General features: G+C 49.8%; 1 protein-coding gene across 2 annotated transcripts in view; it reads right to left on the bottom strand.

Annotated features, from left to right (window-relative positions):
* ZC2HC1A (zinc finger C2HC-type containing 1A) overlaps positions 1-11,254 on the bottom strand; it is a 47,933-nt gene extending 36,679 nt beyond the window's left edge. Inside the window, exon 1 of one of the 2 annotated variants that reach the window (XM_077270698.1) lies at positions 10,943-11,254. In XM_077270698.1, coding sequence (XP_077126813.1) covers positions 10,943-10,958 — 16 coding nt within the window. In that variant the 5' untranslated portion in view covers positions 10,959-11,254. Of the gene's footprint in view, positions 1-10,814; positions 10,874-10,942 lie in introns of those variants that run through there. The other variant, XM_077270699.1, reaches the window with a different exon arrangement.
* Between the last annotated feature and the right edge of the window lie 1,825 nt (positions 11,255-13,079).

Genomic DNA, 13,079 nt, shown 5'->3' with positions numbered 1-13,079 from the left:
CTCTCAACTCAAGTGTACGACAAAATGTGATGGTCCAGAAGTGGAAAGGGGGCTTCTTAAAGCAAATGTGTAAGAAAAGCAAAGGTACTTTGAAATATCTACAAAAGTAACCACTCAGCTTTCTCTGAATCCTGAAAAGACGTTTCATATCAGTTATACAATAATAGAAGAATAGGGGATGTCCTGATGTCATCGGAATCCGTCGAGGGGTTATGGCGGGACCATGCTGCCCCCTAACAAGTATGGAGGCCTCCTGACTCTTCCCTGACAAATGATGTAGCTGCCACTAGCGGTATCACAGCAACTTATTCCCTTCTGCCTAATGAAAACACAAGCACTTTCACCCAAACAGAGTGCACGTGTCAGAGGGGAGGGTTACAGCTGTCTGCTATATGACTATCTTTAGCCAAAAGAAACTCTTGACATGTTCACACCTATTTTTTTTTATTTATTTTTTTTAATACATGCACAAATAATCCATAGATGTAAATGATGGAAGATCTCCAATTTTCACAACTTTCAAGAAGAGCGTGATCCGGGCACTTCTATCTCTGATTGTAACGGAATGTTTTTAGAAGCTGGTGTTTTACAGTATTTTATACTTAGTAACATGGGAGGAGAAAAGATCGTTATGTGTGTCCTGATATCTGATGTATGGTGACTACACCCCACATATACCCTTACGTATAGCACATCCCACGGTCATGACTTCCACAGTCTTCTCCTATAATGCAGAGGAGACTTCCCACATCATTGCACAATCCACCATCTCTAGTGACTTTCTTAAAATCCCCCCCAGGGAAACCAGGGGTAGAGATTTGGAGAGGGAAAAACGTCACTTGATTAACATAGAGTTGCATTGCGCAACATTAACAGAGTATTTACGGGTCCAGCGTATACCGCGTGGATTGCGAGTCCCTTTACGCCCCACTCTCTTTAGTGACTCCACGGAGTATTGCTGTAAATTTGAAAAGATCCTCAATAAGAGCTCTTTCGATCTGATTACCTTAACTATAGAACACCTTCATAAAGAGATCGAATCCAGTGCAGCCCGGATCCAAAGCATCGAGACACAATTAGCCGCGGCCAGCACTACAGAAGAATTGAGTGCCCTGAAAACTCAAATTCAAACTGTTCTGGACCTACATCGTAAGGATACGGAAGACAAGAAAAGAAATAAGTTCGCACGGGACACAGAGGACTACGACTTGGACAGAGTCTACAAATGGCGCAGCAAACCCTCTACCAGGTGGGCCCCAAACAGAAATGTTTCCAGATCTTCAGTAGACTTTTCCACTTCGGGGTCAGAACCAGAGTGGAGAGAACCAGCACCCATGAGTCATTTTTTTTCGAGAGGCCGCAGACAACCCAGGCGAAGAGGACGAGGCGAGGCCAAGGACACAGGCAGAGACAGCATACAACAACGCGTGACCCGCTCCCAGGTAACTGGCCTTTAGTTGTCAATATTTCTTCCAGGACTTTAGGGATAGCCGAACACAATGTCCTACAAAAGGGCTTATCATACTGCCCATCTTACAGGTGCAGGACATTTGAACTCGAAATGGACTTACTTAAATTTTTTCGTCGACTCAGATTAAAAGCGTATTTTTCAGAGGTGCCACCACATGATACACCGCCCGTACCCATAAGGTCAGATTCTAAACTATTAACCGCAGCGAGCCTGGGTCTAAGAACCAAAAGTTCTTTGAGACCTCCACGTGGCTCCCACACTCTTGAATCATTCATTGATCTTGTGTACAAATCCTTTCATGAGTTATGCTCAAATATCAACAGTGGTCAGCTACACTTTGCCCCTAATCTCACAGCCCTCGACCAACAGGCTTTGAGATCTCTACAAGATGACCCTCATCTTGTCATAAAACCTGCTGATAAAGGGGGAGCCATCGTGGTTATGAATAAAATAGAGTACATCAATGAGATATCGAGACAATTGGAAGATGCCACAATATACAAGGCACTATTAAGAGATCCCACTAGCGAGACTAGGGCACTTATATCAGAAACTTTACAAAAGTATACAGATCTGGGAGTTTTAGACTCCAAAACATGTGAATTTCTCACTCAGCAACATCCTATTACTCCGGTTTTCTATACACTCCCCAAAATTCATAAAAGTTTACAAAGTCCACCAGGGAGACCTATAGTGGCCTCGACTGAATCCATTCTATCTCCCTTATCAGTCTACCTTGAGAAGGTTCTCACACCTTTGACTAAAAATGCACCCTCTTTCATTCTTGACACGGGTGACTTTTTATCCCATATTAAACAACTAGGTACTATACGTAATGAAGCCCTCTTGGTGTCTTTTGACGTAAAAGACCTATATACCTCAATCCCACATGAGGAAGGTTTAGACACAATACGTCGTCTCCTTAGCTCCACTGACATGGCTAGTGATCAGATTAATCTCTGTGTTGACCTGCTGAAACTCGTACTCTCACGCAACTTTTTCATGTTTCAGGATAAATACTATCTACAGATACGGGGGACCGCGATGGGGTCGAACGTCGCGCCCCCGTACGCTAACAGCTACATGGCGGATTATGAAGCTACACTTATCTATACACATCCTCTCTTCCGTAACCACATTCGGTCATGGAAACGCTTCATTGACGACATTTTTTGTATTTGGGTGGGTCCACTTGAGTCTCTTCAGACCTTCCATCAGTTCCTTGATACTTCTTGGCCGGGTTTATCTTTCACCATGGCCCATGACCCTAAAAAATTGAGTTTCCTTGACACTTGGGTCATTAAAGAAAATGATGGATCGCTCTCCACAGACCTCTTCACTAAGGAAACTGACAGAAACAGCCTCCTCCACTTCGACAGCTTTCACCCTAAATCCATGAAAAATTCGATACCAAAATCTCAGGTCCAAAGGATCAATCGTATTGTGTCTAACGACACTACACGCTCTATTAGGGTAGAGGAGCTCCATGCTAAGTTTCGTCAACGTGGCTACCCGAATTCAGTCCTTCCCTACACAATTCCAACCAATTCTGGCAATAGGGACAGAGGGTCTAACAGAATCCCGTTTGTACATGCCTACCACCCCTATGCCTACATACTTCATAGAACCATCCGTAAGCATTGGCATTTGCTCCATGAAGCATATCCTAGGGTCTCAGAGTTCGGTACACCGTTTCTTCCCTGCTTCAAAAGAGCACCGAACATCAGAGACAAACTCGTTAAAGCGGATATACCTCCCCCAAAAACCACCCCACAACAACGGTTTTTACAAAATCCAAAATTCGGTACATTCCCTTGCCTCCACTGCAACCAGTGCAGCAATGTCATCAGAGGAGATTCATTTCACCATCCTCACTCAGGCCAACGCTTAAAGATCCGGGGTTACTATACTTGTGATACTGCTTTTGTCATCTACCTCATCAAATGCCCCTGTGGCTTGTTATATATTGGGGAGACAACACAGCCCGTTAGGGACCGAATAAGTAAACACAAGTCAACAGTTCGTTGCAAGAACCTCCTTCTCCCCATACCCGAACATTACATTGCACATAATCATAACGTTTCTCAACTGAGATTTCAGATTATTGAGCATGTACCAGAATCACGGAGAGGTGGCAACCGAATCCAAAGATTGAAACAACGTGAGGCATACTGGATCCACACGTTAGGGACCCTTCATCCAAGGGGTCTCAACAGAGAATATGACCTGTTGTCGTTTTTATGAAACATGGGTACAATCTCCTTCTTTACTGTTATGTTTATGTCATTTTGCCCCAAATGTCTATTTAATCCTAGACCTGCTCTATGCCAGGCTACATTCCTAAAGCTATCCGTTTACTCCTATTGAAATTGTTTATAGATCCATTGTCTACTTAGGCGTGTGTATATATACATATATGTCATATACTGTGTACTAACTCTGCCTCTCCCTTTACAGAGTCACCGGTACTGATCTTCACCACATAGGATCTACGTAAATCACTCACGGCCCCTTCCTACACCATTGGGACCTTTATTTGTCCGTTCTGAGCCACCATAGTCCTGTGGAACGCATAATGAGGTCACTGGAACGCACACAGTGCACACGCCCAGCTTCCCTCACTCACTCCATGCTAGGACTGCTCCAATCACGGACCTAAGCCACGCCCACTCTCTTACATCAGTCACGGCGCGCCCACAGTCCGGACAGACAAGCGGTGGATACCGCGTCGCCAGGACTCGCACGCCCTCCATTCTTCTCTCTCAGGTCTGTACCCTAACTCCCTGGCACCGCACGCTTTGTATAGCATTGGCACTAATAGTGTACTCCCTTCATCCAGGCCACCGAGGACTTCATTAATCTTTATTCAGCCGGACCCTGTGAGCCTGCACACATTACAATCCTCTGGTATGCGTACCTATATACTACCAACAGGGGTTTTTTCTGTACCTCTCTGCCTCTTATTTACTGGCGCTATTTTCACCTTCCCCATAGATAAACAGCACTGGCAGATCTTTTCTGCCCTATTCTCTACAGCTCCCACAGGCAGCACGGTATGTTCTACAGTCCACTAAGCGACTTTACACATCTATTTTATTACCATAACAGGTACAACAGCACATTCAGTGTCTGGGGGGACATACATCCTGAGTCAGAGATCTGTATTTTATTGTGCAATAGTCTGGTTTACCTCTGTTATATTATACCACATATTCCTTTATTTGACCGTTCCATTGTGTCCTTTGTTTGTGTATATACCTTATTTTCTTCCTTTTCTGAGTGATGTTAACTCATTATATAATTTCTCAATTTTTGTATATAGTTGACTGAAGAAGGCCAATACAGGCCGAAACGTTTCTTGCTTTAATAAATCCTACGAGATTCACTATAAGTTGAGTGCCGGGTTTCTTTATATTTACACCCCCAGCAGCGACATAAAGGAGGAATGGTGACTACACCCCCCACCAGTGACATAAAGGAGGAATGGTGACTACACCTCCCACCAGTGGCATAAAGGAGGAATGGTGACTACACCCCCCACCAGTGACATAAAGGAGGAATGGTGACTACACCTCCCACCAGTGACATAAAGGAGGAATGGTGACTACACCCCCCACCAGTGACATAAAGGAGGAATGGTGACTACACCTCCCACCAGTGACATAAAGGAGGAATGGTGACTACACCCCCCACCAGTGACATAAAGGAGGAATGGTGACTACACCTCCCACCAGTGACATAAAGGAGGAATGGTGACTACACCCCCCACCAGTGACATAAAGGAGGAATGGTGACTACATCTCCCACCAGTGGCATAAAGGAGGAATGGTGACTACACCCCCCACCAGTGACATAAAGGAGGAATGGTGACTACATCTCCCACCAGTGGTATAAAGGAGGAATGGTGACTACATCTCCCACCAGTGGTATATAGGAGGAATGGTGACTACACCCCCCACCAGTGACATAAAGGAGGAATGGTGTGACTACATCTCCCACCAGTGACAAAGGAGGAATGGTGACTACATCTCCCACCAGTGGTATATAGGAGGAATGGTGACTACATCTCCCACCAGTGGTATAAAGGAGGAATGGTGACTACACCTCCCACCAGTGGTATATAGGAGGAATGGTGACTACACCTCCCACCAGTGGCATAAAGGAGGAATGGTGACTACACCCCTACATCAGTGGCATAAAGGAGGAATGGTGACTACACCTCCCACCAGTGACATAAAGGAGGAATGGTGACTACACCCCCCACCAGTGACATAAAGGAGGAATGGTGTGACTACATCTCCCACCAGTGACAAAGGAGGAATGGTGACTACATCTCCCACCAGTGGTATATAGGAGGAATGGTGACTACACCCCCCACCAGTGGCATAAAGGAGGAATGGTGACTACATCTCCCACCAGTGGTATATAGGAGGAATGGTGACTACACCCCCCACCAGTGGCATAAAGGAGGAATGGTGACTACATCTCCCACCAGTGGTATAAAGGAGGAATGGTGACTACATCTCCCACCAGTGGTATATAGGAGGAATGGTGACTACACCCCCCACCAGTGGCATAAAGGAGGAATGGCGACTACACCCCTACATCAGTGGCATAAAGGAGGAATGGCGACTACACCCCTACATCAGTGGCATAAAGGAGGAATGGCGACTACACCCCTACATCAGTGACATAAAGGAGGAATGGTGACTACACCCCCCACCAGTGGTATAAAGGAGGAATGGTGACTACACCTCCCACCCGTGACATAAAGGAGGAATGGTGACTACACCTCCCACCAGTGGTATATAGGAGGAATGGTGACTACACCTCCCACCAGTGGTATATAGGAGGATGGTGACTACACCCCTACATCAGTGGCATAAAGGAGGAATGGTGACTACACCTCCCACCCGTGACATAAAGGAGGAATGGTGACTACACCCCTACACCAGTGGTATATAGGAGGAATGGTGACTACACCCCCCACCAGTGGCATAAAGGAGGAATGGTGACTACACCCGTACATCAGTGGTATATAGGAGGATTGGTGACTACACCCCTACATCAGTGGTATATAGGAGGATGGTGACTACACCCCTACATCAGTGGTATATAGGAGGATTGGTGACTACACCCCTACATCAGTGGTATATAGGAGGATGGTGACTACACCCCTACATCAGTGGTATAAAGGAGGAATGGTGACTACACCCGTACATCAGTGACATAAAGGAGGAATGGTGACTACACCCCTACATCAGTGGTATATAGGAGGATTGGTGACTACACCCCTACATCAGTGGTATAAAGGAGGAATGGTGACTACACCCGTACATCAGTGACATAAAGGAGGATGGTGACTACACCCCTACATCAGTGGTATATAGGAGGATTGGTGACTACACCCCCCACCAGTGACAAAGGAGATGATACAATGTAGGAGAATGTGGTCAAATTCTGCGCTGCTGCATGTAGTCCAAAGGTATTATTAAAAGTGGTCTTTATACAACGCGTTTCTGAGTTTCAAAGAACTTAATCGTTCTTTTGTGGTATTTCCTGATGAAGTAGTTCTTTGAAGCTCAGAAACGCGTTTAATAAAGACCACTTTTAAAGGGACTCTGTCACCTGAATTTGGAGGGAACAATTTTCAGCCATATGGGCGGGGTTTTCGGGTGTTTGATTCACCCTTTTCTTACCCGCTGGCTGCAATATCGGATTGAAGTTCATTCTCTGTCCTCCGTAGTACATGCCTGCACAAGGCAATCCCCGCCCCTATGGCTGAAAATTGTTCCCTCCAAATTCAGGTGACAGAGTCCCTTTAAAAGTGGTCTTTATTAAACGCGTTTCTGAGCTTCAAAGAACTCCTTCATCAGGAAATACCACAAAAGAACAAAGGAGTTCTTTGAAGCTCAGAAACGCGTTGTATAAAGACCACCTTTAATAATACCTTTGGATTACATGCAGCAGCGCAGAATTTGACCACGTTCTCCTACATTGTATTCGGCCGGTCCCTCGTGGATCTGCGGCAGTGAATCTCTCCAATGCTGGTCTTAAGCTGCGTCTGGTGAGTGCTTTTACCTTGCATTGACGGCTTAATCTCGGATAACACCCTATTGCGCTATTTTCCCCAACAGTTCTTATATGAAGGAGAGGATTGGGATTCAGCAGCAGAGGTGACCTCCAGAGCAGATTCTCAGCTGTCCTCCTGGCTGCTGCTGGTCACCAGTAAGGGCGACGATTACCGCCCCATCTGATGGTCGGGGGGCTTGTCACATCCATACAGGGGGCTCTGATGCAGCTCCCAGCAGGACTCCTGCTCTCGGGAGTAATAATATATTTGTAAGGATGGAAACTGCCACAATTTGGCAGGCAGCGGCCACACCGAACAGAAATGCAGCAGATGTGGTTTTGTGTATGGAAAATCTGCTGCGGATTATAAAAATGTGCACAAATCTCATCCGCATGCCCAGGATATCAAAATCTACAATTTCTGGACGCATTCTGCTATAGAATATCAGAATCTTTACAGCATTTAAAGGGATTGTCCAGGACAAGAGAGAGCGTCGGCACCTCTCCTCCACAGAACAGCGCCACGTCTGTGTACAGGTAGTGTGCGGTATCACAGCTCAGGACAATTCACTACAGGCCACAGAATTCAGCATCCAGCGCAGGCAGAGCGGTGACGTCACTGTGCCCCCTGTGCCCGCCGGCTCTGTGTGCTGGGAGGAATCTGTCACATGGGTTATGTCAGTATAAACCTTATTTATTCATATTGTGGGGAATGGCACAAGGGGGCATTATTACAGCTAGAGACACAAAAATACATTCTAAAATGGGCACTCGAGGGGCAACATTACCACAGGGTTGGGTCCAGCCCCTGCAACTGGGAGCCCCCTAAGTCGATGGGTATAGGCACAATCATCCTGCACATGTATGATCACAGCTGCAATAGTCATTGGCAGAGGCTGGCATACAGCAGGGGCTGACACAGCAGAGGCCGGAAAGGCTGGCACACAGCAGAGGCTGGCAAGGCTGGCACACAGCAGAGGCTGGCACACAGCAGAGGCTGGCACACAGCAGAGGCTGACATGGCTGGCACACAGCAGAGACTGGCACACAGCAGAGGCTGACGCGGCTGGCACACAGCAGAGACTGGCACACAGCAGAGGTTGACACGGCTGGCACAGAGCAAAGGCTGGCACACAGCAGAGGATGACATGGATGGCGCAGCAGAGACTGGCACACAGCAGAGGTTGGCACAGAGCAGAGGCTGACATGGCTGGCACACAGCAGAGACTGGCACACAGCAGAGGCTGACACGGCTGGCACACAGCAGAGGCTTGCACACAGCAGAGGCTGGCACACAGCAGAGGCTGACATGGCTGGCACACAGCAGAGACTGGCACACAGCAGATGCTGACACGGCTGGCACACAGCAGAGGCTGGCACACAGCAGAGGCTGACATGGCTGGCACACAGCAGAGACTGGCACACAGCAGAGACTGGCACGGCTGGCACAGAGCAGAGGCTGGCACACAGCAGAGGCTGGCACACAGCAGAGGCTGACTTGGCTGGCACACAGCAAAGACTGGCACACACCAGAGACTGGCACGGCTGGCACACAGCAGAGGCTGACACGGCTGGCACACAGCAGAGACTGGCACACAGCAGAGACTAGCACACAGCAGAGACTAGCACGGCTGGCACAGAGCAGAGGCTTGCACAGAACAGAGGCTGACTTGGCTGGCACACAGCAGAGACTGGCATGGCTGGCACACAGCAGAGGCTGACACGGCTGGCACACAGCAGCGACTGGCACACACCAGAAACTGGCACGGCTGGCACAGAGCAGAGGCTGGCACAGAACAGAGGCTGACTTGGCCGGCACACAGCAGAGACTGGCATGGCTGGCACACAGCAGAGGCTGACACGGCTGGCACACAGCAGAGACTGGCACACAGCAGAGCAAAGGCTGGCACACAGCAGAAGCTGACATGGCTGGCACACAGCAGAGACTGGCACACAGCAGAGGCTGGCACACAGCAGAGGTTAACACAGCTGGCACACAGCAGAGGCTGACACGGCTGGCACACAGCAGAGACTGGCACATAGCAGAGACTGACATGGCTAGCACACATCAGAGGCTGACACGGCTGGCACACAGCAGAGGCTGACACGGCTGGCACACAGCAGAGACTGGCACACAGCAGACGCTGGCACACAGCAGAGACTGGCACACAGCAGAGGCTAGCACACAGCAGAAACTGGCACGGCTGGCACACATCAGAGGCTGACATGGCTGGCACACAGCAGAGGCTGGCACACAGCAGAGACTGGCAAGGCTGGCACACAGCAGAGACTGGCACACAGCAGAGGCTGACATGGCTGGCACACAGCAGAGTCTGACATGGCTGGTACACAGCAGAGTGACATGGCTGGCACACAGCAGAGTGACATGGCTGGCACACAGCAGAGACTGGCATGGCTGGCAGACAACAGAGGTTGACAACTGGCACACAGCAGAGGCTGGCACAGAGCAGAGGCTGACAGCTGGCACACAGCAGAGGCTGACACGGCTGGCACACAGCAGAGACTGACACACATCAGAGACTGACACAGCTGGCACAGAGCAGAGGCTGGCACAGAGCAGAGGCTGACATGGTTGGCACACAGCAGAGACTGGCACACAGCAGAGACTGGCACACAGCAGAGGCTGACATGGCTGGCACACAGCAGAAACTGGCACACAGCAGAGACTGGCAAGGCTGGCACACATCAGAGGCTGACACGGCTGGCACAGAGCAGAGGCTGGCACGGCTGGCACACAGCAGAGGCTGACATGGCTGGTACACAGCAGAGGCTGGCACACAGCACAGACTGGCACACAGCACAGACTGGCATGGCTGGCACAGAGCAGAGGCTGACACGGCTGGCACACAGCAGAGGCTGGCACACAGCACAGACTGGCACAGCACAGACTGGCATGGCTGGCACAGAGCAGAGGCTGACACGGCTGGCACACAGCAGAGGCTGGCACGGCTGGCACACAGCAGAGGCTGGCACACAGCAGAGACTGGCACACAGCAGAGACTGGCATGGCTGGCACAGAGCAGAGGCTGACACGGCTGGCACACAGCAGAGACTGGCACACAGCAGACTGGCATGACTGGCACACAGCAGAGACTGGCATAATGTAACCTTTCCCCAGGGTCACTGGCACGTGCACCGTCAGCTGTAGCCCCGGGCGCCCGCAGCAATCAGTGCCGCCCTGTGCCGGTATCCGCCAGTGGCAGATGTGATCCGCGGCGCAGGCCCAGTGCGGCTTCTTGAGGGATTATACCGAGCATCCTCGGCCATCTGTGCCGCCAGCCTGCAGAGCTCCCGGATTAGCCCCGACCCGGTGCCGTGAGCCCGGGGTGACCCTTCCTCCGCCGCTGACAGCTAGAGCCCCCCGGAGCCCCTCCTTACCTCCCACATCCTCCATGGTGACTCCCCTAGATGTGTCGCTCCGCCGCACTCTCCGGCTACCACGGCAACAGAGGCACGCCCGGCTCCCCGGGAACGAGGACGGTTATTGGCTGAAGGAGACAGTGTCACCAAGCAGCGAGCACACAACAGTGGGCGTGTCTTGATCGGGAGGAGACGTCAGAAATCTGAAGAAAGGGGCGTAATCTAACTGACGGGGGCGTGGTCACATAACCTAACCTACCATGACCAATGCCAAACCGAGTGTCGGCCCGTGCGGGGGGCGGAGTCTCAGCTGCTGGGCGTTTTCCAATCAGAGCCTGAGGGTGTGTCGCACGTTTGTGAAGTCTTTGGCGTGGTCAGCCAATAGTTGGAGATCCATTCATGTGTATCTGTCAAATGTGAGAGTGGGAGGAGCCAGGGCTGCGCGCTGAGGGAAGGCGGGGCTGCGCGCTGAGGGAAGGCGGGGCACCGCGCTGTGGGAAGGCCGGGCTGCGCTGTGGAAAGGCGTGGCTCCGCGCTGTGGGAAGGCGGGGCTCCGTGATCCCGGCACTGTGGGTCGCTGTGTGCTGCACGTGGCCTTGGTCATCGGGCTCTGATCACTGCCCACAGCTGGTCTCCTGCAGGACAGCTGGGCGCCTTCTCCAGCAGTAGACACTTTGCCCACGTCTCTTTCTCTAGAGGTTTTTAGCCCCGATTTGTCCATCATTCGCATGTTTGGTGGTTTCCTGAGCTTTCCTACGGGTTTTGTGCACTTTTCTTTGCGTTTTCTGGATTTTTTTTTATCTCCATAAAGAGATGAAGAGAATCTTTTTGGCTGTGAAAACAGGCAACTAATCGTGGCGGCTAGGGTTGAGCGAAACGGGTCGATCATTTTCAAAAGTCGCCGACTTTTGGCTAAGTCGGCGTCTCATGAAACCCGATCCGACCCCTGTGCTTGTCGGCCATGCGGTACGCGACTTTCGCGCCAAAGTCGCGTTTCAATGACGCGAAAAGCGCCATTTCTCAGCCAATGAAGGTGAACGCAGAGTGTGGGCAGCGTGATGACATAGATCCTGGTCCCCACCATCTTAGAGAAGGGCATTGCAGTGATTGGCTTGCTGTCTGCGGCGTCACAGGGGCTATAAAGGGGCGTTCCCGCCGACCGCCATCTTACTGCTGCTGATCTGAGCTTAGGGACAGGTTGCTGCCGCTTCATCAGAAGCAGGGAGAGCGTTAGGCAGGGTCCACTAACCACCAAACCGCTTGTGCTGCAGCGATTTCCACTGTCCAACACCACCTTCGGTGTGCAGGAACAGTGGAAGCTATTTTTTTTTTTTTTTCCCCTCAGCGCTGTAGCTCATTGGGCTGCCCTAGAAGGCTCCGTGATAGCTGTATTGCTGTGTGTACGCCACTGTGGAAACCAACTGCTTTTTTCAAAGCACATATCCTCTTGTTCCTTCCTTTCTGCACAGCTATCTTTTTTGTTTGTCCACACTTTTTATTTAATTTGTGCATCAGTCCACTCCTATTGCTGCCTGCCATACCTGGCTTACATTACTGCAGGGAGATAGTAATTGTAGGACAGTTTTTTTTTTTTTTTTGATTTTTTTTTGGGGGAGATTAAGATTGGCATTTCTGCTACAGTGCCATCCCTGTGTGTGCCATCTCTCACTGAGTGGGCCATAGAAAGCCTATTTATTTTTTCCGTGATTTGTGTTCTAAAATCTACCTCAACACAGAAACACTACATCAATCAGTGGGAGAAAAATATTGGCCTCAGTCAGGGCTTGTGTGCCACTGCTGTGTGTGCGCTATCTCTCATTCAGTGGGCTATAGCAAGCCTATTTTTTTTTTTTTTTTTTTTTAAATATTATTTGGTTTCAAAAGTCTCCCTGAAAAAAAAAAAAAACCTAAAAAAACAGTGGGAGAGTAATATTGCCCTTTCAGCTTGTGTGCCAGTCTTGACTCCTGGGTGTGCCACCTCTCTCCCTTTCATTCAGTGGGCCATAGAAAGCCTATTTATTTTTTTTTTTAAATATTATTGGGTTTCTAAAGTCTCCCTGAAAAAACAAAAAAAACCTAAAAAAACAGTGGGAGAGTAATATTGCCCTTTCAGCTTGTGTGCCAGTCTTGACTCCTGGGTGTGCCACCTCTCTCC

The sequence above is a fragment of the Ranitomeya variabilis genome, chromosome 6 (genome assembly GCF_051348905.1).
Source record: "Ranitomeya variabilis isolate aRanVar5 chromosome 6, aRanVar5.hap1, whole genome shotgun sequence".
In the NCBI taxonomy this organism is placed as follows: domain Eukaryota; kingdom Metazoa; phylum Chordata; class Amphibia; order Anura; family Dendrobatidae; genus Ranitomeya; species Ranitomeya variabilis.
Note: the sequence above shows the minus strand (reverse complement) of the source record. Positions and strands in the feature narration are given on the sequence as shown.